Here is a 26,265-nt window from a genome sequence, read left to right as displayed (position 1 = left end):
TTTGTTTATGTTAGGATTGGAATTATAGTTCAGTGTGTAGCTGTTTTATCGGAGAATACTTCTGCAGTGTACTTAAAATATTAGCACATATTATACAATGTGTTAAGCAGTTTATCAAGAATTGTCGCAGCGTATAAAATCTTCTGTCTTATTCAAAGGGAAACCTTAAGAGTCACAATAATTTTATATTTCTGACATCCAGGATAGACAGCTCCAAATGTTTATATTCAAAATGCTTACTGAACAGCAAATTCACACTTCATTGAGAGTTAAATGTATTCATTTTCTCCCTTAAGTGCATGACAGGAAGGTGTTGGAATGGCTTATTCATAAATGTGTTTTGCATTTCTTTACAGCCAATAACTCTGGTGTGAACAAACGGCAGATCACAGACCTTGTGGATCAGAGCATCCAGATCAATGCGCATTGTTTTGTGGTCACAGCAGATAATCGCTACATTCTTATCTGTGGCTTCTGGGACAAGAGCTTTCGGGTTTATTCTACAGAAACAGGTGACCGTAAACACAATATCCTGTTTCCTATGGGCTCTTATGTCACTATATGGCTGTTAGTCAAAGTAACAGTATTTAATGCACAGTGCTTACCACACAAGAAATTATAGAAATTCTTCTTCATAAAGATCTGCTTGTAATAGCTTATGGATGTTATTTTGAAGATAATTTATGTAACAGAAAACCAAAAAGTTGACTGTTTTGCTAATGAAAGCTATACAAACCATTGTGATATCAATTAATTGATTCCTTGTGTAAAAAGGTGAACCAAAGCTATTTATTATATTACAATATTTTTTTGATTGGGTAGGTTGATTTGTTTTACATGGACTCTACATTCAGTTGTTTGGTTTTAGTGATAGTGAGTGGTTCTTTGTTTCGTTGATCTAATGTGAAATCAGATTTACATAATATACTACCCATTGTCAGTAGAATTTTTTGTTTCTTTGTGTTTGTTTTGTGTTCTGATCAAATTTCCACTGTAATATATTTGGAGCCCGTATTACTTAAAAACTGATTGGAGTATTAAAAAAAGATGACTAACATTGTAGGCCTGCAGTTGACATTAATGTGGAACAAATATAGGTTCTTTCAGCATAATGTTGTAATATTGTTATGGAACAGTTCATTTGATTTTATATATTGACAATCATTCATGAGACTATGTAAAATCATTTTGCACAGCAGAAAGTTAAAAGCTCATGGAACAATGACTGTTGGGCGGGGATGATGTCCCTAGCCTCTGTTCGCCAGAAGTGGGGAATGAGCAACAGGAAATGGATCACTTGATGATTACCTGGTGTGTTCATTCCCTCTGGGGCACCTGGCATTAGCCGCTGTTAGAAGATAGGATACTGGGCTAGATGGATCTTTGGTCTGAACCAGTATGGCTGTTCTTACGTTCTTATGTTCTTTTAACTTTTAAGATCAGGGCTTGGAGTGTAGCTGATCTGCAGAGAACAAAGGTCCAGGAAGTGCAAAGGTGAATAGTTTAAAGCTCACCTTTGCACTTCCCTGATCCTTGAGCAGCCTCTGTACGGGACCATCCATCCATCCTGCATCAAATTAGAGCAGCCTTTGGGCTGTTCAAATTACTACTGGCTACAAATGTCCAAAAACATGGTTGAATTAAATTTATTTGGTTTCCCTGTTATTTAAATTAGCTTGTTGTCACTTATATAAAAAAGAATACAAATACACACAGAAACCAAACTTGTAATTTCTTTTACTGCAGGAAAATTAACTCAAATTGTTTTTGGCCACTGGGATGTAGTTACTTGCCTTGCCAGATCAGAATCCTATATTGGTGGTGATTGCTATATTGTCTCTGGATCTCGTGATGCTACATTGCTTCTTTGGTACTGGAGTGGCCGACATCATATTATAGGAGATAATCCAAATAGCAGTAAGTATACATTGTGATAAACACATGCTAACTTTATATTCTGTATCTTGATTTTTAAATCTGTTCCATTAACATCAATAAAAATTAGAAAATGTATATGTTATTCTTGTGCATTGCAAGTACAGTGTAATAGTGATGAGAAATTAGTTCAGAAAAAAGTGAATATAGATATTTAAAGGGCTTATGTGTGTAAAAATATTTTTGATAAATCATTTCAAGGCCTAATCATAACTTGAGAGCATTTTCTTAAATTCATAATTATTTCTATCACCTGTATCATCCTGTTGCAACATACTGGAACAAAAAGAGTAAGCTTTGTACCCTCAAGAGGCAGAACATGTATCTCCATATTTGGATATCTCCTTCCCTATAACTGTTTCCATTCCATTTTAATTAATTAACTTTTGTTATTTTGTAAGGCCATCTCCTCCCCCACCCTATTTTTCTTTTTACACCGTATTACAGATGTTAACCTGCACAAACAGAGGTGTCACACATATTGGAGAATCAAATGAGTAACTCTGAGGAACAGTCTTAAAGGGGAGTACAATATTGGTATAGAAGTGGTGTGTTTGAATAAAAAGGGAAAAATAAAATGTCAGTAAAAGTTTCCATTTCATTTGTGAGGGAAGGCTAGATTTATTATTATTATTATTATGTTATTCCTCTGTGGTGGAAAAGGGAAAATTTTTGACAGTGCACCAGAACAGCTTGGGACAAGAGTAAATCAGATAGAGATAACTATTCAGTAATCATTTGCTGAGTCCTTATTGAGAAAATAGATAATAAAAGGCTAAAATGTATACTAAGAATGCAATTAGAGGAATTTTCTGTTGATCATTCAGGTAATCAAGATGTTTGCTATTGTCTTTCAATATGGGAACAAAAATGTTTACTGTTCTGTCTGCTAAAAAGTAATGGACTCTGAGATGCAATTTGTAAAATTGTAGAATGGTTCTGTGAGTGCTGTATAGAATTTCATAGACATTTTGCTGAATATGGAAGAGCCCAAAATGAAAATATTTACAATATTTGTGCATTTCCCAGACTTTTATTCTGCTTGCATTACTTGCTGAGTTTTTAAAAAGTTTTACACAGTTATGTTAAATAAAAAGAAGAAATTAATTATCTCAGATTTGGATTTATAGGGGAGGCTAGCATGTACATATATAATATACACACATTCTCATCAAGGGAATGTCACTGTAGAGGTCTGATAGCAGAGATAAAAATGGAAGGGACAAATCTGTGAAGATGTCTGTGGCATTATCTATATAATACTATTTGAGGATTGTCACTCTGTGTCACTGAAATGTAGAATGTTGAGTTATTGTGCAGTGATGGAAAGAGCTACAAGTGTGGTTGAGAATTGGTTTTGTTCAGATATCATCAGGTTCAACCATCACTGGAATTCAGAATCTATTACCATCCAGTTTTAAATTCAGTCCTTTTGACTTTATGAATTAAACGAATGCAGTAAGGCATATATTTAGTCCTAGACCATTCAGATATCATAGATAACTCACCAACCACCACCCCTACTCCATAGCTAATTTGAATACAACAGTATCATTGGATGTATGAAAGACACTGCACAGATGGTAAAATACTTGGCCTAGCTGCCGAACCTGTGAGGAGGCCAAAATCTAAATCTAATCTAATATGATTCAACTAATGGAAATCCGTTCTTGGGGGGAAAAATTGATTGCCTTCTACATCTTTTCCTATATGGGTTACAGGCAACTTCCCTAAGAGTCCATTTGACAGTTGTTTTGGTTTTTCCTGAACATATGTCGGTAAGCAATAAATCAGATTCTGCCCTTTGGTGAAGAGCTTATTGCGTTTTAAAACTCTATACACAGTTCCTGAATCCGTCTTTTAACCATCCAGATATCATTGTCACATTACAGGGTGCAATCAAGACTAGTGAGGGGTTGTATCACCACCTGCCATACAACCTTGGGTGCCTCAAAATATTTTGTTGTTGTAGCTCCCAACCTGGGCCAGTCACAACCAGCCTAACAGCAGGCAGGTCACACCGAGTGTCTGTGTATAGCTAGAGCTGTGGCCCAGCAACTCTGACTTCAGCCGCCTGTCAGCAACATTCTAGTCACACTCTGGCTTCCAGCAATCTTGGTTATTACCTGCAGGGTGACCCCAACACACTCCTAGTTTCAAATTTCCCCCTCTCCCCCAAATGTGTGTTTTGCACTGTCCAGCCCTCTCCTGGACAATCCAGATACTGGAGCTCCATTGCCCCATAAGAGGTCAATGTACAACAGTTTGCTAACTCAAATGGAGTTACCAAGCAATTCAGATTAACACTGGATTAATTTTGATTAAAGAACGAGACAGGGTTTATTTAATTACAAAGAGAGAGGCTGTAAGTGAGTACAAGTATAAGGCATTAAAGTAAAAAAATGGTTACAAGAGAAATAAAGATAGAATGCTTTCTAGTAGCTAAATTTAACAAGCTAGACTTGGTTCAAGGTAAAATCCTTACTACAGATTCCCAGCAATATTGTTGACCAAATTCTTAGGTCATAATCTCCCACGAAGTCAAAGAGCTGGTTCCTTTGTCGTCTTAGGTGAAAGAGTGATAGGAAGAGAGCCCTCAGGGTGTTTTTGCCCCTTGTTTTTATAGTCCAGTCACCTTTTGAAGTAGAGTCTTCTGAGGATTACCCCTCAAAGGATTACCCTGTTTTTTTCAAACAGTAAAGACGGTGAAATGGAGTTTTGTGATGAAGGTGTCTCCATGCTTTTTCTTCTCCCTTGTTCACAGACGGACTCTTGAGCTGATGTAGTAAATGTTGTTTGCTTGCTGCTACAGTGAGTGAGTCCACCAATAGGGTTAAATGCAAGTGTGCCCCCATGTTCAGGTGCTTACCTAAAATACATTGTTACAAAGTCATTCATTATATACTGTATAAACACTTTTCTGCCTAACACTAAGATTAGTTTGCTAACTCAGTTGTTTACCTGACTGGTCTGCTGGCCGAGTTGTTTATCTGATCCCATTGCTAGTCAAGTTGTTTACCTGGCTGTTCTCTTTCCTTGACATTCAAGAAGGCATCTTTTCACATGTTCCAACACCTAAAATATATATATTTTATATATCAAATCCTACAGCTAAAATGCAGATTTGGCTTATCTACTGCCATTGTCCCCTCTTGCTTTCTCAAGGACCCTGTTTACTAATTCCATGTAAATTGAGGTAAACACACGTTCCTTTGTCCAGAGTAGACCTGTTTAATAATTTTTGTCTAGTCAGGGCTGTGACGGTTTCACCAGTATATTACTGACCAGCAAGTTATTAGTTTCAAATGATACCTCACAAGGCATATTTTGTACAAATAATGTATAGGATGTGAATGCAGGGTACTTTCATTCACAATCATACATTCAGGTCTGTAGCAAGAAAGATTTTATCCCTTATAGCCATGACTTCAAGTTGTCAAATAAGTGACTGTTTCACACTAATAATTTTATACACATTTTATGATCCTCTCAAAGATTCTTGTTATTGGAGATACAAGGGTTAAGTTAATGAAATAATTCTGTTAGGAAATATTTCTTTGTTGCATCAACATTTCTTATACATTTATTGCTAGTAGAATAGGACATATCTTGTAGGAAAAATGAAAGTAAGATGTTCAGTGTAGGTTAAATCCAGTTAGTTAATATCTTTAGAATGGCTCCCTAGAAAGATGCAGATGATATTTTCAGAAAAGGATTAGTTTCTTAAGAGCTGTCATCTGGCGACACAGATAAGATATATTATATCACGGATTGTAAGGAGGTGAAGAATTCAAAGAAAAATGTCAGGTTATAGTAATTATGTGGGCTAGGTGCTTGACTTTATAATGATCTCTTAAACTGAAAGACAGTTAATTATCAATTTCAGGTTCAGTGCATCCAATTACCAGAAAACATTCTTTTCTAAAGCACCATACTTTATTAAATATTTTCAGTTATATATTTTAAAACATTGTATGTGTATTTATGTATAAAACATAAACCATGCTTTGACTTAAAGAAAACATATCTATGGCACTTAATAGATTATTTCCAAATATATTGTGAGAAAAGATTGTCAGGATGAACTCCTTACTGGTTTAGCTACAGTTCATGAGAATCTAATGTATTAGTTGGAATCCTGAGTAAACATCACATACGTCAATAGTCAAACCTGTCAAACTCGTGCAGAACTCTTTACTAAACAATCTGTATAGACATTGTGCTTAGCAGGTGACCTCAGTTCATGATTGTCTGTGTGGGAACTAGTAGATCAGCTCTGGTTTAAATCAGAGGAATGGGAAATAATTGGTTTGGGTAAGAGTCTTGAAATGTGCTGCTCCAGCTCAGTGGTTAAGACCTTGCTCACTTGGAAAGAGGGATGGAGATCTCTGTTACAATTTTACAAGGATTTCGCTACACAGAATATATAAAGTAATTTATAACATAGAATATGTTGCTGCAATCCATAACAAAAAGGCTTTTTTTTTTGCTTTAAATTTGCATTTGTCACAGTTATTTTCTGTGATGTGAGGAAAATGAAATTTTACAAAGTTTTAAAATGCAGTGGTTTCCCATGAAAATAGACTTAGAGAAATAAATATAATTGCCTCAGTGTCTGCATTTTTCCCTATCCCTCCCTAAAATTACTGTAGTGAATACTATAAATATTAAGTAACTTTATTTAGTTATCTGAGGCAAGTAGGAAGTTTTTAAGGATCACCACATTATATATGTCTGTGGGTAGAAGAAAATTGATTCAGGACAGTCTGAAATATTTCCAAACTGTTTTCAAATAGGTCTGAAACACTCATTATGGGCTATTAAGCTGCCACTGAACTCAGTGGGAGTCTGTCTATGGGTTTGAGTGAGAACCAACTCTGGTCCAATATGGGTCAAATTATGCATACACTTACTACAAGGTAAGTGGAGCAATCTCAGTGACCTCGTTAAAATTACTCATTACTACACTGAGGGCTTGTCTTACATTACCTGCAAGATTGACGGGCAGCAGTCGATCCACCAGGGATTGATTTATCACGTCTAATCTAGATGCGATAAATCGACCACCAAGCACTCTCCTGTCAACTCTGGTACTACACCGGAGCGAGAGGCGCAGGCAGAGTTGACGGGGGAGTGTCACCTGTCGACTCATTGCAGTGAAGACACCGTAGTGAGTAGATCTAAGTACGTCGACTTCAGCTGCAGTATTCACGTAACTGAAGCTACATAACTTAGATCGACCCCTCACATACACAGTGTAGACCAGGCCTGAGTGTTAAGTATGTGCAAGATCAGGCCCTATCTATGCCAAATAGATTAAGGGGAGATTTTCAAAGGCACAGATGTGAGGTGGACACCTAACTGCCTTTGAAAATCTTCTCCATTAATATTTAGTATTAGGGTTGAGAAATCTATTAGTTAAGTTTTCATTTTTAAAGGTACAGTGAATTTAATGGTAAAGGTTTGTTTACATGTACAATTCAAAATACAGCAGAGATATTCATGTTTTAAAATCATAAAGAAGAAATGTGAATCTCTTGTGTTTAGTCTCTCACAACTGCAGAGTTGTTGTAGGACAGCATTAAATCCAATTACCAGTTTTTGTTTTTTGTCTTTTATGATTTTTTGGGTACTTGTTTAGCTTATTGCCACGATAACTGTATTATTCCTCATAAAAGGCATACTAAAGACTATGTGATACACACTAATGTTCAATATGTATTGTTACAACTGTTTTATTTGTATATGCTATGTTGGCTTTATTGAATGTCTCTTTCAAACAGGTGATTCTGAAAATAGAAAATTATCTGTCTTTGAATGGAGACCTAAGTAGATGATAGAATTGCAGAAAAGTGAGGGTCAGATGATTTAGTCTGAAACAGACACAAATTCAGACACTAATTTGGAAGTGATAAAAATTAATTTGCACACTTTAATTGGAATCCCACTCCTGCATGAAAGAAAGGAGAGCAGAGCAGGCAGCTAGTGCTAAAAGCTGATTGAATTTTTTGTCAGGTAGGTAGGTTGGACTTGGCTGCTTATCCTCCTGAGCCTCTCTGTGCAATATATTACATTCAGCCTGTGACTGGTGTTCTTTAAAAGGATCAATGCTATTCCTGTTTTGTCCCTAGGGCCTGAAATTTCATTGATCTTAGGACTTGACATTTCTCATTACATACGGTAGCTTCCAACAGAATAGTTACAAGAAGTGTGAGTTAACACAGCTTTTTCTAACTGTGGTTGCACTGACCATTATAAATACATTGTGTCTATCAGCCAAGAGCTCAATTTGTGCACCTCTTATAATGTATAGTTCTTAAAAGTGTTAAGTATACATTGAATCTGTACATATGCTTGAAAGGGATGCTGGGAACTTCAATGAAGGAGCCTAGGCAAATTAGCCTGCATTCTTATTTAGCTCTATGGAGAATTTCTCAAATTATAATCTTTGACTTTAGAACTAATGTTTCTGCAACAATTTTAAACAGCTTCTTCATATAGCTGATGTAGATGTAGAGCAGCAACTATAATTTCACACATAGGTGCTTAAGCCAGATAATTGCCTCACTGTGATGCTTCCTTCGTATCTGTGTTCTATAGTCTGTTCTGGGTGGCCACAGTTGCACACTGGAGAGTTTTCAATTTTCTGTTTGTGTACCAAATTGATTTGATTTAATGCACAAATGGACATTTTAAACTCTTTCTAGATGAACATTCCAAATTAAAAAGGCTCTGTGAATTTATATCTGAAAGAGGAATTATTTTAGACTCAGAAGAGCCACTAAAACTTTCCTTTATATTTTGATTCTTTTAATACCCTATATTTGCAATGTTTAAACCTTGAAAGGGCAGAATTTTAAAAACGTATCCCAAAATATCTTGCACCATGTGGACACAACTAGGTAGATGCCTGCACAGAGATGTTCATAGATGTATTATCTGCTTGCATGTGTAAATGTTTGTTTAAACTATTACACGTTAGTGCATTTTAAATCCCGGTTTTTGAACTTGGCTTTTTGCTTCTGTTCATCCAAAATGTGTCTATAACAGACACTAGGCTTCAGAACCTCATTGTAATTCAGGCCCCTTCAGTGTTCCACTGTGTCAATCCAAAGAAAGTTGGCATGAAGCTATTTGCCTTACCTTCACCTATTCTCAGCTTCGCATGGTGACCAAAATATGCCTCTACCATTGTCCTATATACTATGGTAAGGGAGCCCTTTTGGGGTTCTGATGTTGAGATAAGACACTAATTTCAGTGCTCCATCTCACACATTGGAAGTAATGCAATAAAAAGTACTTAGCATGTATATAATATTTGTATCAATAGATCTTAAAGCAAGGTATCACTACCTGTCATTTTAAAGATGGGAACAGTAAAGCAAAGTGAAGTTAAGTTATTTCTCCAAATTCACCTATCAAGTTAGTGGCACAGCCAGGGTCAGACGCCATCTCTCCTGACTCCGAGACCTGTGCTCTCTGTATTGGAGCACACTACATTCCTCTTTTTAGCTTTCTTCCACCTATGCAATATTCACAGTCCATTGCCTATAGTGATTTTTGTGGGTGTCTAGAGCTTTACATCAGGGGTCATCAACCTTTCAGAAGCAGTGTGCCGAGTCTTCATTTATTCACTTTAATTTAAGGTTTCAAGTGCCGCTAATACATTTTTATGTTTTTTAGAAGGTCTCTCTCTATAAGTCTATATATTATATAACTAAACTATTGTTCTGTTGTAAAATAAACAAGGTTTTCAAAATGTTTAAGAAGCTTCATTTAAAATTAAATTAAAATGTTGATCTTATGCTGCCAGCCTGCTCAGCCCACTGCTGGTCTGGGGTTCTGTTCACCTAGGCCGGCTGTGGGCTGAGGGGGGCCTGCAGTCAGGACCCCGGCTGGCAAGGGTCCGGCAGTCAGAACCCAAGACCAGCAGCAGGCTGTGCGGGGCTGGCTGCCACTCAGGGGTTTCAATTGCCAGCTCCTGCCAGCCGGGATTCCGGCTGCTGGCCCTGCTCAGCCCGCTGCTGGTCTGGGGTCCTGGCCCTGCCCACATACAGTGGGTACCTACCTTCTCCCTGGGTCTGGCCCATTCTCTTCCTCTCTCTCCGCACTGAGCTGAGGGTGGAGGTGCACTAAGCACAGGGCTGGGGGTGAAGGAGCAGGCTGAGGATTGGAGTGTAGGGTCTGGCCAGGAGCTAGAATGAGGGAGGAGGCTCAGGGTTGGGGCAGGAGGTTTGGGTGTGGAGCGCTTACCTGGGCAGCTCCCATTTGGTGCAAGGGGTGCAGGTGGGAATGTGGGGGGTTGGTGCAGGAGCTCCTGTTTGGTGCTCAGAGTGGGGGTGGGGATGTGGGGGGTGCATGAAATGTGGAGGCTGAGTATGTGGGGGGGGTGAAAGAGTCAGGGAAGAGGGCTGGGGGCATGTGAAGGGAGTGCAGGTGTCAGGGCATAAGGTAGGGGGGGTGAAGGAGTCAAGCAGAGGAATGGATGTGTGTGAGGGGGGTACAGGGCTCAGGGCAGGGACCTGGGGTGTATTCGGGGTGGAGGGCTCAAGGCATGGGCCTGGGGTGTGTGCGGGGCTGCAGGACAGAGGGCTGGGTGTGTGTGGGGGGGGGGACAGGGCAGAGGGCTGGGGGTGTGGGCTGGAGTCGTGGGGTGCTCACGGCAGGGGGCTGGAGAGGATATGCCTCTATTCCACCCCCTTCCCCTTCCCCTTCCACAAGACCCTGCCCCCGCTTCTTCTCTGCCTCCGCTGGGAGCAGCGAGCACGCTGACTCCACTCCTCCCCAACCCCCTCCCTCACAAGGGCCATCAGCCGGCAGGAAGGGAGGGATGGAGAGGAGGAGGAGGTAGTACAGGAACCCAGCACACTGCGGGAAGAGGCAGGGGAGCCAGCAGGACCAAGTTTCTGCCCCCTTCCCCTGCGAGAGGGGGTGGAGGGTGGAGAAGAGCTGGCTGGGCTGGGCAGGATTTTTAATGGCACGCTGCTGCCTGCCAGAACTCCGACAGACAGCAGCATGCCAATAAAAATCAGCTCGCATGCCGTCTTTGGCACCCATGCCATAGGTTGCCGACCCCTGCTCTACAATATTTATGTTTCTGAACAAGTAATGGAACAGTTCTGCCAAGACGAGATACTGTGAAGCTTGTCTTGAACTTAATACTATCAAAAATCTTTCTTCCTAAAACATCAACTCATTGTAATTGGGCAACTTTTCCTAACTCGATATCTCCATCATTTTCAGATGTAACCTGGTAATTTTGTCAAAATGTGTGCATGTTTTGTGACTAAAAAAACTAAAGGTGATTATTTTCATCAACTTCCAAAATATAGCACCTTTGATGCATTTATATTATGTGGTTTGTTTCTACAAAGGCATCAGTGATAAGATGCTTCTGTAGCATATGCGTATTTATTGAATTCAACATCTATAGCTCAGTTATAGGCCTGGTCTTGTTCCCATCAAAGTCAGTGATGAAATGTGAACAGAATTTGACCCTATCTCTAAATCAGGCCTGTTTTCCAAAAGACTAGTAGGAGATATTTCCCTATAGTAATAGGTATATATTACTTCCTGTAAGTGGCATTATAATGGTGAGAAAACCCAGTGCATCAGAACAAATAATGACATTGTTCATGTTTCTTTTTTTACTATAAGAACATGGCATCTTCCACAGAAGAGCTTTACAGATGCATTATGCATTGCATTTTTGTCACACAGAACAGAAGATATCTTTTATTTTAAACCTTGCTGAAGAACTCAGTTGCTTGAAGAGAGTACTCAGTCTTATGTGCATTCTATCTTTGTTTACCCCATAATGATTCTTTTGCAGAGGTGCCACATTGGGAAAATTACTATGAGCTTATAGTAATGGTGTTTCAATTCATAGTGGGTTGGTTTCACCTTCAGCTCCCTCTGTGCCATAGCCTTTATAACCTCTAGCTGCATCTATTAGTTGTGATGTGACAGTGACAGAATATTTTGCTAGATTTTGAATGATTGCTGAGGTTCATGACATCTGTTCTTTGCAGTGACATGTAATGTGGGTGAGGTTCTCTTCCCCATGCAGCAGTTTTCCCACTAGAAAATATCACTGACTATCATTTTATTTTCTTTCTTTGAGCCCTAAAGGGAAATATTGTAGTTTTTGTAACCATTTAACTGTTATGCCAAAGAATCAGATTCTGTGACTACATTTTACAGATTTATGAAGTATATTCAAAAATAGGATGTTTTAAAATCTGTAGTGGGGAACACTGTCAGTCTGTATAGGCTTTAATGTTTGCAAATCAAAGGGATCGTCGATCACATCCAGTTTAATTATAAAAATGTTTGTTTTTCTACATTAATACTGTCTTGCTGATTTAAAATTAAATGTTTGCAGCTTCAGTGTGTTCTTATGTTTTGCTATTCCAGAATAACATGTTACAGATAATATACTGCTCTCTTTGGCAAAGTATGAGGAAAAAATCAAGTTACAAATTCTGTTCTGCTTTTCTTTCAGAATTTAAAAGCACATGAGATAATTTAACTTAACCATTTATTAGTTTTCTCACAGTCTAGTGATATTGTGTAGTTCCCCTTACCTTTAATAATTATAATAATTTGATCAAGAGATCAAAAATCATGAGTCGGATCCCAAAAAACCCATGAGATTGGCCCCATAAAACATTTTTAAAACATCATCAAGCCACATTTTTAGTCTGTCTTTTGACTTTTTAACTTTCCTCTGCTCTTCTGGCTGTGTGTGTGTGATAATTTAGGTTGAAAGTCAACCTTTAATGCACACAAACTGCATGCCTCTCCCTAATTTTTCAGATGGAGACTCCACTTACCCTCGCCTCACCCCTAAGACAGGGGGACCACCATACACTTCCCGTTGCTGTCTTGAGTCCCCCAATCCCCTGTCTTGCTGCCCCGAAGTGCTTCGCCCTTTCCCCAGGCCCCGTAGCACTTCCCCCCCTCACTGCTCCCTGGGGCTTCATCTCCTCCTGGATCTCAAGTAGAGGAGAAATCGTGGGATCAGAGCTGCTTCTTGTACCATTGCAAGAGCTCCTCTTGCAGGTGCCAAAATCCTGTGACTCTCAGTCTGTTCCAGACTGCCTACCCTGGCTGCTCAGAGGGGACTCCTTTTACTCACCACTACCCCATGATTTGGGGAACTGTCATCTGCATCCTCCCCAGCCACCCTCCTGCCTCCCACATCCTCAGCCTCCCTCCTGCACCCTCCTCAGCCTCCCTTCTGCCCCACTCCTTCCTCAGTCTCCCTCCTGCCTCCCACATCCTCAGCCTCCCTTCTGCACCTCCTAAATCTGTCTTCTGCTCCCCCTGGACCCTGCTCTTCCTCACTCTCCTCTTTTATCTTTCATAGTGTCTCCACAGCTCCTCACTGTCCATATCCTCTCTAGCCTCCTGAATCATAGCATGGAAGCCATGTGGGCATGGCTTCAGTTTCATTGAAAACAGTAGAAAGTAGCAACCAACTTTATTAAAGGCAGCTGGACTCCCACATACACATAAACTGTTGGGAAATGGTAGGCATCTTGCTGGTTTTAGCCCCATTGACAGTAATAGGAGATGGTAGCCATCTTGAATAAGGGAAAATTCATGAGTTGGCATCTTTTCATCATGTTTTCATGATGATTTCATGAAAGCACCTGATCATTAGAGTCACGATGAAATCGCAAGAATTGGCAATATTGAATCACAGTAACTTCTCAACCAAATAAACACTTGGGCATAGATTGTCCCCATCGCAGCCCTGGGAAAGCTTCCCCTGCGGGACACTCATCAGGCTGCTGTGTTTGGGTCTCAGACACCGGACCCGCATGCTTTTAAACTTTCCTTGATCTTGGTAGGCTCCAGCTGCTGTGTCTTCATCTCCATGGCACACTTCATGGGCACAGACTCTCTGTTTCCCCTCACAGATGTGGGACCTTGCACCCAGGACAAGTGCTGATATCTCAGACTCTCCAGTAGTTTAAGCATACCCTTTCACAGAGTTCCATCTCTGTGAGCACTCTGGTTTACGTTTAATTTCTCCATGGACATATGATGGTTGAAGCACATAATAGACAGACTTTGCTAAAAGAATTCTAAAGCAATTACTTTATCCTTTAGGGAGCAGAAGAGATGTACAGGTCCAGAAATAAATATACTGTGTGCCCTTCCCTGCTTTAGTTTCCTCACTGCTGTTGGGTGTTCTTTGGGATTTGGTCAGAGTCCTCTAGAGTGTCCAGGATCTCATCTCCTTCACTTGACTTCTCCTCTGAATCATTGGGTTGTGCGCATGGACACAGTTGCTTGTTCTTTCCTCTCTCTCTCTCTCTCTTTCTTTCAGCTTCTTAGAATCTTCCTTTTATACAGTTCCAGTCCCCACTTATCAGGTAATCAAAGTCATCCTCTAGGTGATCTGTTGCTCAGTTACCATCTACCTGGGTGGACCAGTTTTCTTGATAAGGCCACCTTCTTTGTCCAAGTGTGCTTGCATTGGAATAGAAGACTATCAAGATTTAATGATCAGAGGGGTAGCCGTGTTAGTCTGGATCTGTGAAAGCAGCAGAGAATCCTGTGGCACCTTATAGACTAACAGAGGTTTTGGAGCGTGAGCTCCACGAAAGCTCACGCTCCAAAACGTCTGTTAGTCTATAAGGTGCCACAGGATTCTCTGCTGCTTTCACAAGATTTAATGACTTTTTTATGGTTAGCTCTGTGTCACCATCCCTGAGAAGTCCAGTCCAACCTGGAGCTACAAAAACAGAAGGCAGACAAAGCCCAAATTCAAAATAGAGTTTGCAGTCTGACACAACTATATATACAGAAGTCCAGATCGTCAAAAGTATTTAGGTTCCCAACTTCCATTTAAATCAATCTATGGAAGTTAAGAGCCATTGAAATCAGTGGAAGTTGGGAACCTAAATACCTTTGAGAATCTGGGCCGCAGTTCATAATGTCAAGCAAAATTCATGAATTGTACATATACTGATTTTCCAAACTGTCACAGAAGAACCCACAGAAGAGGAAAACAGACTGGAAAATCCATAAGATTGTTGCATCGTCTCCTCAGATTTTTCCACCCCACACATCATACCCTTGGAGATATAAAAGCCACATAGACAAAGAAACCACTGAAACTCAACCTCAGACTCTAGTAAATCCCTGGTCAGAGACACAAAGCACATGCCTTTTTCTGCTTCTCGCAGATATCTGCTCTCCCTAGCTAAAAAGCCAGATCACCTGCCAGTTTTGTACACCTCCCCCTTTAATAGGAGAGGTTAATGCTGTGGAGGGTGAGTTTATACCTTACTTGCAGCTTTTTTTTCCACATTAAACCCAGTTCACAAAGAATCATATTACAGACACTGGCTGCTTCCAGGCTTTGTCCCCAGCTTCAACCAGCATGCCTCACCTCTTTAATTTCCAGCCAAGGAAGAAAAATGCATTCCTGGTTTCCAAGACAAAAAGGAGGTTGAAGACCAGTCCTGGACCTCAGGCTCTGAACACCCTTATCTTTACACAGCAATTCAGGATGGTAAAGAAATCTCCAGGATTTCACAAGGCAATTGGACTCCCTAATTGTCGTTACTCCACATCATCATTCTCAAACTCAGGTCAGTTTGCTGTACGTTTGATCACTTCCTACCCACTCAGGGGCCACTCAGCCAAAATAATGTTGGACAACAGAGTAGCCATATACTATATAAATCATCAAGGAGGAGCAAGATACCAGTGCTTACATGCAGAGTTAATAAAGCTATGGAACTGTTGCATCTCCCAGCACATAGACATCTCAGCAGTTTAACTGATGGGACTACAAAACAGCATGGCAGACTCCCTGTGGAAACACTTTTGCCATGACTGTGAGTGGGAACTCAGCAATCTGGTCTTTCAGATGATTTGTTAGTTTTGGAGCATCCCAGAAATAGCTCTCTTTGCAGTGCCATCCAACACAAAGTGCCAAAAAATGCTTCTGCTCGAGGGGAGATTACAGTCACAACCTGATGGGGGACAGCCTTCTCGTTCCTTGACATCGCACCTTGCGGTATGCTTACCCTCCAGCACCATTGATCCTCATGGCTCTGAACAAGGTAATCCAAGAGGGAGCATTAGCTATCCTCATAGCACCATCAAGATTGAAGCAAGCATGGTTCCCATATCAGTTTTGCCTCTTCATCTTCCTCTGACAGCAGATCGCCTAGCACAAGAATCAAGCACCATAGCCCACCCCAGCTTCTCATCACTGCACCTCAAGGTCAGGCTCCTCAGTGGTTCTCAGATATAGAATTAGACCGTTCTCTTAAAGTTAAGACTGTACTTCTGAGCAGTAGAAACATCCACCAGGAGGAAAAACTATCTGCAAAAGTGGAGGCGTTTCCAAGCCTGATGTGCCAATCGATCTATGTATTCTTCATGAATCACCTCAGGAACATACTCAATTACCAGCTAAATTAAAAAACACAGAGTTTGTTAATGAGCTCCATTAAGGTGCATCTAGCTGCCATTACTTTCATCCATAGCCTTTTTCATCAAGGGATTTCTGTTTTTGCACACCCTAACACCCTTAGGTTCCTTAAGAGTTTGTGTAACCCTTTCCCTCACCTCAAGCAGCCTATTCCACCCTGGGACCTTAGCCTAGATCTCAGTGCCTTAAGAAAACCTCTATCTGAACCCCTGGGGAGCTGTTCATTCCTTCATTTATCCTTCAAGAAGTCATTCCTTATAACCATCATTTTGTCCAGGAGGGTGAAAGAACTTGAGGTGTTCATGGCTGACCCTCCTTACACAATTTTCTACTATGATAAAGTGACTCTATGTCCCCAGCCTCATTTCCTACCTAAGGTCTCATCAGAATTCCACATCAGTCAAGACATACAGTTGACAGTATTTTACTCCAAGCCTCACTCTTTGAGAAAGGAGGCTCATCTTCATACCCTGGATGCGTGTAGGTCTCTTGACTTCTACCTTGATAGCACTCAGTCTTTCACGGCCTTCCCAGACTTTGTCTCTTTCACAGAAGGAATGATGGAACAACCTATTTCTACTCAAAATCGGTTTCCAGGTACATATTAGCTTGTTATGAAGCTTTTGAAATGCATCCCCCACTTAAAGTGATTGCTCATTCCACTAGGGCTCAATCCAGTTCCGGAGCCCTTTTCAGAATATACCCATCATGGACACATGCACAGCCACCACCTGATCATCTGTTCACACGTTTTCCCAGCATTACGCTATCGTACCTGCTTCCAGGGTGGATGTGACCTGTAGCAAAGCTGTTCTTTGATCTACTGAATCTGCCTCCTCTGCTTAGGAGTCTTATGAGGTGGAGCACCCATAGGGACAAAAACTGGAAGAAAAAAGAGATTACTTAACCAGTTCAGTAACTGGATTTCTTTAAGTTGTTTTGTCCCTATGGGTGCTTCTCATCTGCTCCTCTTCTCGTCTGCGGCAGAGTCTTATTTCTGGGCTTCATAGTTGAGAAGAAACTTGAGCAGCAGTGAGTCTGCCCATCCCTATATACCCTCACACTGGAGCATGAGGATATGCAGGGGGTAGACATGAACTTCTGGGCACTGCTGACAAAAAATCTTCGAACATCCTGAGGTGTAGGTCCCACAGGGACAAAACATCTCAAAGAACTCCAGTTACTGTACAGGTAAGTAACCTCTTTTTTAATATGTGTAGCTGACTGTCAATGTGTAAAGTACCTGTGTCATCAGACACACATCTGTAAATAAATTCATAATTACACGTCCAGCTGTTTGTTTTCCTGTATTTTAAATCTTGATGTAATAGACATTCAGAAATACGTGTAATACAAAATCATGAAGGGATTCCGAAATCCACCATAATTTTTCTAAGTTTCTTTTTCCTAGAAGTATGTGCTATGTTACATTGCATATCATTGTTTTACTTTTACCTTTAATAGTGCCATACTCCATATGTCTCTGGAATGCATTTCTCTTCTCCGTATAGTTAGAATACATAGCAAAGATTTCCAGTATCTTATCATCATCCTGCGCAGCATACACAGCACACTTCCCACTGTTACTAAATAATAGAGGTATATTTATGTGAACAATTGAGCACTGAAGTGTTGCTTCATGAGAGCCTTGATGAGGTTTAAATGCAGTTCTGCACAGAAAACCCAAAAATGAGACATTTATGAAGATTGCACCTTCCTCTGATGCTTAATGATTTAAAATAAATTGCGACAAAACTTCTCCTTTGTTGCTGAAACATTGATGGTTTGTAATTCCTTACTATTGTTTTTTTACAGGTGATTATCCTGCTCCTAGAGCTGTTCTAACTGGTCATGACCATGAAGTTGTCTGTGTATCGGTCTGTGCAGAGCTGGGACTTGTTATCAGTGGTGCTAAAGGTCAGAAGTCATTTTACATTTAAGTTTTAAAAATTTCAAAGTCTCCTTCAGTGAGTGTTTTTCAGTGTACCCTTGAGCCAAGTGCAATTTAATTATCCTAAGTCTCCTCAGCCAAGACATATTTTAATTCTGATAGTCTCAGCAGTTGCCAACTCTGAACATAATATTTTCTATTGATACATATGACACTTAGGTCTGGTCTACACTACGACTTTAGGTCGAATTTAGCAGTGTTACCTTGATTTAACGCTGGACCCGTACACACAACAAAGCCCTTTTTTTTGACTTAAAGGACTGTTTAAATCAATTTCTTTATTCCACCTCCGACGAGGGGATTAGCACTGAAATCGGCCTTGGCGAGTCGAATTTGGGATAGTGTGGACACAATTTGACGGCACTGGCCTCCGGGAGCTATCCCAGAGTGCTCCATTGTGACCACTCTGCGCAGTGCTCTCAACTCAGATGCACTGGCTAGGTAGACAGGAAAAGGCCCACGAACTTTTGAATTTCATTTCCTGTTTGGCCAGCGTGTTTATAGAGCTCTTGCAGCGCTCATCAGTATGATGTGCACATTGTCAGGGCACATTGCCCAGCCTGTACTTTGTGAGAAGTCTATGACCATGTCCCTCTCATCACCACGCTGCCGTCGCCTTCTCACCTGGTTTTGCACAAAACAATTGCCTGCCGTTGCTCTGATGGAGGGAGGGGTGACTGACGACATGGCTTACAGGGAATTAAAATCAACAAAAGGGGTGGCTTTGCATCAAGGAGAAACACATATAACTGTCACACAGAATGGCCCCCTCAAGGATTGAACTCAAAACCCTGGGTTTAGCAGGCCATTGATTTCACAAAACAAATCGGGTCAATTTCTTGTTTTGATCCATCTATCTTTTACATCTTAGGCTGGCAGCAGATGGTGCACTACAACTGCTAGCCATCATCATCTCCTGGCTGCTCGCCAGAAGACGGTGCAATAGGACAGCTAGTCGTCATCTCCTGGGTGCTCGGCAGAAGATGGGAATGACCTGGCTGAGTCACCCCCATGTCTGCCGAGGCGCTCCTGACCGATCTCACTGAGGTCGGCTAAAAGAGCACCCAGGAATATGACAACTATGGCTACCAATCATAATGCACCATCTGCTGCCAAAAGACAATGAGCTGCTGCTGTGTAGCAATGCAGTTCCACGTCTGCCAGCACCCAGGAGATGTACGGTGATGGTGAGATGAGCGGGCTCCATGCTTGTCGTGGTATGGCGTCTGCTCAGGTCACCCAGGAAAAAAGGCGCGAAATGATTGTCTGCCATTGCTTTCACAGGGGGGCGGGGTGGGGCTGACGACATGTACCCAGAATCACCCGCAGCACTGTTTTTGCCCCATCAGGCATTGGGATCTCAACCCAGAATCCTGAATCACATGATTTTCTTTCTTTCTTTCCTTCTTTCTTTCTTTCTTTCCTTCTTTCTTCTGTCCCTGGTGGTTCATGTGGGCCAAGGAAACAGCCAGTTTGTCAGTCTATTTAAATATTAATATATTGCTCTTTTCTTTTGAGTAATCTAGTTTTCAATTGTTCTAAAACTGGCTCCATCTGTGTCTTGCAACTTTCCTGCATTTCTTTTACTGTTTCTGAAGTTGACAAACAGCAGTTTGAGACTATTATTTTTTCTGTTGAGGTAGTGTCTAATGGCCTGTAAGGATTGGACTTTCATTGTATTAGACCCTATACAAAAATCTAGGAAAACATAGTCCCTTTCCCAAAGAATTCACAAACTAGGTCCCAGATTCTGCAACTGGATCTAAATGGGCAGACCCATGGGCCCATGTGTTGAAGCTCACTGAAGTTAGTGGAGCTCTAAGCAGGTGCATGAATCCAGCTGCTGTATCAGGGCCCAAGTTCTTTAAGAGAAAGATTGTGCTGCTTTTAAGGAGTTTGGCTTGTTACACTTGTCACAGAAGAGACTATTTCTCTTCGCATAGAAGCTATATCTAGGTTCCCAAAGAGATTTCCACCACCTCACTTGGAAAAAAAAAAAAATGCTTAAATGGAAATTGATGAGCCCAGTACTTAAAAAGTTTGTTCTTGCTTTTATACTTCCTTTTTGTTACCAACACTAAAAAATGGCATAAAAATTAAATCAAATTTACCTGAAGAAAATGCATATTTACTGCACACCATTAAAAATTCTTTAGAAAATACCATCTACCACAATCACTAGGGAGTCACAAATGTTGACTTTTTAATTACATCCACTGTAATAATAATTCAGTATTAAAATCTGTGCACGTTATACATCCATGCGGGGAGGAGACCTACAGGAGCTGCCAGTTACTGCAGGAGGAACACGTGATGACGTAGCTACCTTGTCCCCAGGGAGCCTTCTCTACCTTACACTGATAGGGCCCCATCTGTTTGGCTGTTTGATGGGGGTGGAATGGAATGAGTTCACATTAACAAGGGGGAATGCAGCTTGACAGACTTTTGAACAGTTAGGAGGAAGCAGGAAGGAGTTTGCAAAGATTAATTATTAGAAAAAGGTTAAAAATACAATTAAAAGTAGTTAACATGTAAAGTAAATTAAAAAAATAGCACTCTGCTGATAAGCTGTATCCTTTCCCTCCATCTGCTGCCACCTGCTTTGTTGTTGCTGTTGTAGACTGTAACCTTTTTAGGTCAAGAACTATGTTTTCCTATGTCTGGACATACTGTCTGTATGCACACTGCATATAGTCTGTGACACGAGCATCTGTATAATATATTTTATTGTTTTCAATGTACAGAAGGTCCTTGTCTGGTACACACAATCACTGGAGATTTGCTGAGAGCACTTGAAGGAACTGAAAACTGCTTGTACCCTCGCTTAATTTCAGTATCTAGTGAAGGCCACTGCATCATCTACTATGAGCGAGGACGGTTCAGCAATTTCAGCATCAATGGCAAACTCTTAGCTCAGATGGAGATCAATGACTCAACCAGGGTAAATCTAAATGCAAACAGCCATTTCACACTGCACTCCTTTTTTAAAATAAATGGAGTGTATTTGCAATGTTACTTAGAGAAAATACAGAGGTGAAAGTGGGCGCGTTTGGGCCGGTATAGCGTACCAGTAAGAAATAGCCACTGGTACCGGCCCGTACACAGCCCATGTTAAAGCACCAATGGGTAGGCACCCTACCGCAGGGCTGCTGACGGGGGCGCAACAGGGACAGCTGCCCTGGGACCTGGCAATTTAAAAGGGTTCGGGGCTCCTGTTTGCTGCTACCCCTACCGCGGCAGCGGCCGGAGCCCCAGGCCCTTTAAATTGCCACCAAAGCCCCAGTCAGTGCAGACCGGGCAACATGAAGGGGCTGGCTGGGGAAGGCTGACCCCAACCCAACCCCTTCTGTCCAAGAGCCCCATATCAGTAAGTCTTTTATCTTACTTTCACCCCTGAGAAAATAACACAAGTAAAATTGCTGTTCTCAGAAAATCTAATGTTCAAATAGAAATTCTTTTATGTCCATCTCAAGTCAGCAGAGAACTTGTCCTTTTTCAAAATAAGTAAGAACAAATTGTTTATGATACCAGATGATTCCTGGAATTTAAGTTCAGACATAAATTTCAGTGAGAAATATGTCTTTAAAACAAAATTGTTTGAAATTAATTCCTCCTTTACTTATTAGCGAAGACATGAATTAAGGCCCTGTTCTATCACTAGCACTGGAAGCAGTGTAAGCAATGCAGATCTCTGCTCTGCCTTAGGTGTTAGTGATGGCATCAAATACTGCAGGGCAAACACAAGTTTTGCATGCTGAACTTAAGTCTTGGCACTGAAAAGCTTTGTAGGTCACAGGTGAAATTTATTTATTTGTCATTTTAAAGGCACGCAGGTAATTTAATGAAGATTTGGGGGCCCTAAACAGTTTTTGTTGTTTTTAAGTATTTCTCTTCACCTTTAAATGTGGCCAGAAACATAAACATACACTTAGTTAGTGAAAGCTATTTGTGGGGCTGTTTGTCAGTTTTCTCCAATATTAACTGAAATTACTGGTTTTGTTTGTCTCTTCTGAAGGCCATCCTCCTGAGCAGTGATGGACAGAACCTGGTGACTGGCGGGGACAATGGAGTAGTGGAAGTGTGGCAGGCTTGTGATTTTAAACAGCTCTATATTTACCCTGGCTGTGATGCTGGCATTAGAGCAATGGACTTGTCTCATGATCAGAGGTGAGTTGCTGCATTAGAATTAAAATCATCCGGTAAATATTAAACAAAACTATTAAATACTGTTTCTTTGATGTTAGCATGTCGAACTACTGTTACACTTAATTTAAAATATGTGGTACAACTATGCTCTCAGTTATTTCTTGTTGATCTAGCTGAATTGACATTTTAGGCTCTGATCCTATAGGCACTTATACATCTGCTTAACTTTAAGCAAACACATAGTCACATGCACTATTTCCTCTCTCAGTGTAAATCAGGAAATTACATTGACTTCATCTGAGATCATTACTGATCTACGGCAGCTAAGGATCTGGCTTGATTGCATATGCATAAGTGTTTGCAGGATCAGGGCCTGAGTGAGTATTGTATTATCACTGGCCAGTGCAGGGATGTATGAGCTTGATCTCCTATTTTAGTGTGATTACAATGTAAGTCTTAATGATGTATTTATACCGGGTTGTGAGTGGGTTTAGTTTTTGCATCATTTGCCACTGTGGTGTTTGTCAGCAAAACTCACTCTCATGAAATGAGAAGGATACATAGATTTTAAAAAAATCCTATAGTATTCATTTCAGCTTATTTTTCTTACACTTTTTAGAATTTTTATACTATGTGCCACTGTTTGATGCAGCATCAAAAATATCCATATATCAATTTATTTGTGGATCATTTGATGATCTGAAACAAGATTTCTGTCTCAGCCAAATCAAAACTAACTTACAAAATGAGGTTTATTTACTCTTGGAATTCTGCCATTTTATGTTCCAGTGCTGTACAGCGTTCTATAGCTTCTTGTTTACAATAAGCAAATATAGCAGATTCTTTTTACTAGACTAATTTCTCTATCTCCTGATTCTAAAGCTGGGTTCTGAAACCCCACTTCAGCAATGCACATAAGCACAAGCTTACTTTTAGCACACAATTATTCTCATTTAAGTGGGGACAGATAGAATGCATTTTGTATTGTTTGGCATCAGCAATTCGTTGACATCCGAGATCCAGTTGTAGGAGACAGATAAGAAAAACTCAGACTCACAATTAAAGGCATCAATTGTAACTAGAAACTCATCACAATTATTTCTGCTAAAGAAAGAAACTAGGAGTATATTCAGCGTGAAACTTTTTAAGAACACCTAATTAGTGTAATATGCATTTCTATGTAACTGTCAAAGAGAAGCCCCTGTTCTGTTGCTATTTTTAATATTCAGCGTAACCTGCAGTTTTTGAAAGTTAAAAGATGACTAGTATATGGGTAAAAAATGTAACAAGTACAGTATCTATCTTTTTACCTTTTTCAGAACTCTGATTACTGGCATGGCTTCTGGTAGCATTGTAGCTTTTAACATAGATTTTAATCGGTGGCATTATGAGCATCAGAACAGATACTGAAGCTGAATGAAGAACTGAAAGCCAAGGTAAAGCTGAGAGCACAAGTGCTACAATGAAAGGCGTAATCTCTGGTGGAAAAACACGTCTGCATTGACCTCTGTTGTACATTCCATTACACCCAGCAATAGCTGTACATTGTAGTCAGCAACCATTTTATTTTGTGTGTTTTTTCACAACTGAACACCAGCTGCTGAAAAGCAAGCTTGTATCATGTAAATTATATGAATTAGGAGATGTTTTGGTAATTATTTCATATATCTTTGTTTATTGAGAAAAGGTAGTAGGATGCGCCACAAGAGACTTCTGAAAATTCTGAGGAACCTTGTGTCCAGTTGTTACGATGTTTAGTCTGTGAATCTAACATGCATCCCATTTCCAGTCTCTTTTCAAGCTGAGAAAAAAAAATGTTTGATACTTTGTACATCAGATGCACATCTTAACTTTGAAGGGATACTTTTGTAAAAGTAAAACCTTGTATAAAGAACAAAAATGTTTCTTAATTTTATTGTGGAGTTACAACTTGCATGTACTTTAAACCTGATGTCTTGATGGAACAGGGGTATTCACACAAATCAAACTAGAGATCTATCTAAGGCTGCAGCTTGCATTAAAGGGTTGAATTTGGATGCTATCAGTAATTTTGACATTTTCACCAAAATATGTTTTTCACTTTTTAAATCTAAACTCATTCTCTTCCAAGTGGAGTTTTGCTCATGAAGCATTTGGATAATAAGCCATCATTTGCCATACTTATACAATGAAAGTTAAATTCTTCCCTTTTAAACTTATAGACAAATCAGAAAGGGAGCGTAGTGGAAAGGTTCTGTTTTTCATTATATCATCAAGAGTCTTGTAATGCTTTATAGTGCTTAGTGACTCCCAACACGGCAAGAGTGCTGTACTTCTGGATTCATCACATTTGGCATATGATCCACTGAGGGAAGAGAGCCTCAGTTACATTTTTCTTATTTTTCCTCTGAATAGCTTGGTTTGTTTAACAACCTTAGCTTTTATTGCAAAGATAAGTTATTCTTTTAGGTTCTTCTGAAAATCTCACCGGAAGTCACATTCTCAGCCTAAGGCACTTCATGTTTTACAATACTGTAATGATGACTATCAGAATAATTTTCCACACATTGTACTGATCAAATTACACACCAAGGGGTATATACACTTTACTTCATGTTTCTTCTTTGTATATTTGGTGACTGTATTGTCATAGATGTACATAGTGTGTCGGTAGGGCTATGAGGCATGTAACAGGAATGTAATTTTCTCAGAATTTACACTCACTTGCAGTCATTTATTTAAAATGATACTGGATTCTTTGTATTGGCACTTTGCACCAGAAACATATCATTATTTATTGATGTGATTACTTATTTGTTATCCACCTTGTATTAGTAAGTTTTAGCACTGAATTCCTTCTTCATTGTTGTTTGTATTTAAAATATTCTGAAATCATGGGGAATCAATGTAATGATTAAGTTATTCATGACCAGTCTGTAAGCAATATCTTGAGTTTATAGCTTAGAATTGGGAGAATACTGAACATCTGGAAGACAAGTTCATTTCATCTTGAGATCATGGTGAAATATTTTGGATATATGAATTCCTTAAGCTATTGTAACCATGTTTTATTGCAAAGATGTAAAATATGCCAGATGTGTGTGAGTTGGAAATCCAAAAAAGAAAAATAAAATATGCAAAGAATTCAGTGATTGTTTTTTATTTCATTGAACTTTTCATCAAAACATCTACATCGTCACTGGAAATAAATAATAGTTTTAAGAAATGTTCTCTTTTATAATCAGTGTCTATAAAAATGGATATCTTGGAGGTTGTGGTCTCAGTCTCTGAAGGGAATGAAGAACTCTAGATACACAGTTTGAGTCTTAATCCTTTAAATTACCAACACGTGAAGAGAAAATACTAAAGTTGTTCTGAAGAGCAAAAAGGAGAAATAGAGAAGTTTGAAGTAAATTTATGATTTAAAAATTTGCATATGGCTGCAGTCCTGTCATTTGGATCCTTGTGAGCAGATAGCATGCATTTCAATGGACCTCTGTTCAGGTTGAAGGTCTGATCGAGGCCATTTTGGCATCTCTCAATACTTGACACTTAGCACCAAAACAATAGACAACTGTAATAGAAATATCTGGCAAGCAATTATCTATATCAGTGGTTCTCAAACTGTGGGTCGGGACCCCAAAATGGATCACAACCCCATTTTAATGGGGTTGCCAGGGCCAGCATTAGACTTGCTGGGACCCAGAGCGGAAACTGAAGCTCGAGCTCTAGCCCCACCTGGGGCAGTGGGACTCAGACTGCAGCCCTCCTCTTCCCCCACGCAGGGCAGGAG

General features: G+C 40.0%; 1 protein-coding gene across 10 annotated transcripts in view; it reads left to right on the top strand.

Annotated features, from left to right (window-relative positions):
- NBEA (neurobeachin) overlaps positions 1-25,620 on the top strand; it is an 862,398-nt gene extending 836,778 nt beyond the window's left edge. For all 10 annotated transcript variants that reach the window (XM_075061639.1, XM_075061640.1, XM_075061634.1 and 7 more), the window contains 6 exons: positions 357-512; positions 1,747-1,917; positions 18,212-18,313; positions 21,092-21,288; positions 22,363-22,514; positions 23,813-25,620. In XM_075061639.1, the coding sequence (XP_074917740.1) occupies positions 357-512; positions 1,747-1,917; positions 18,212-18,313; positions 21,092-21,288; positions 22,363-22,514; positions 23,813-23,903 (869 nt within the window). In that variant the 3' untranslated portion in view covers positions 23,904-25,620. The remainder of the gene's footprint in view (positions 1-356; positions 513-1,746; positions 1,918-18,211; positions 18,314-21,091; positions 21,289-22,362; positions 22,515-23,812) is intronic.
- Positions 25,621-26,265: the final 645 nt, after the last annotated feature.

Source organism: Chelonoidis abingdonii, chromosome 1, assembly GCF_003597395.2.
Source record: "Chelonoidis abingdonii isolate Lonesome George chromosome 1, CheloAbing_2.0, whole genome shotgun sequence".
Classification (NCBI taxonomy): Eukaryota; Metazoa; Chordata; order Testudines; family Testudinidae; genus Chelonoidis; species Chelonoidis abingdonii.
The sequence above is the reverse complement of the archived record's forward strand: the minus strand, read 5'-3'. Positions and strand labels throughout refer to the sequence as shown.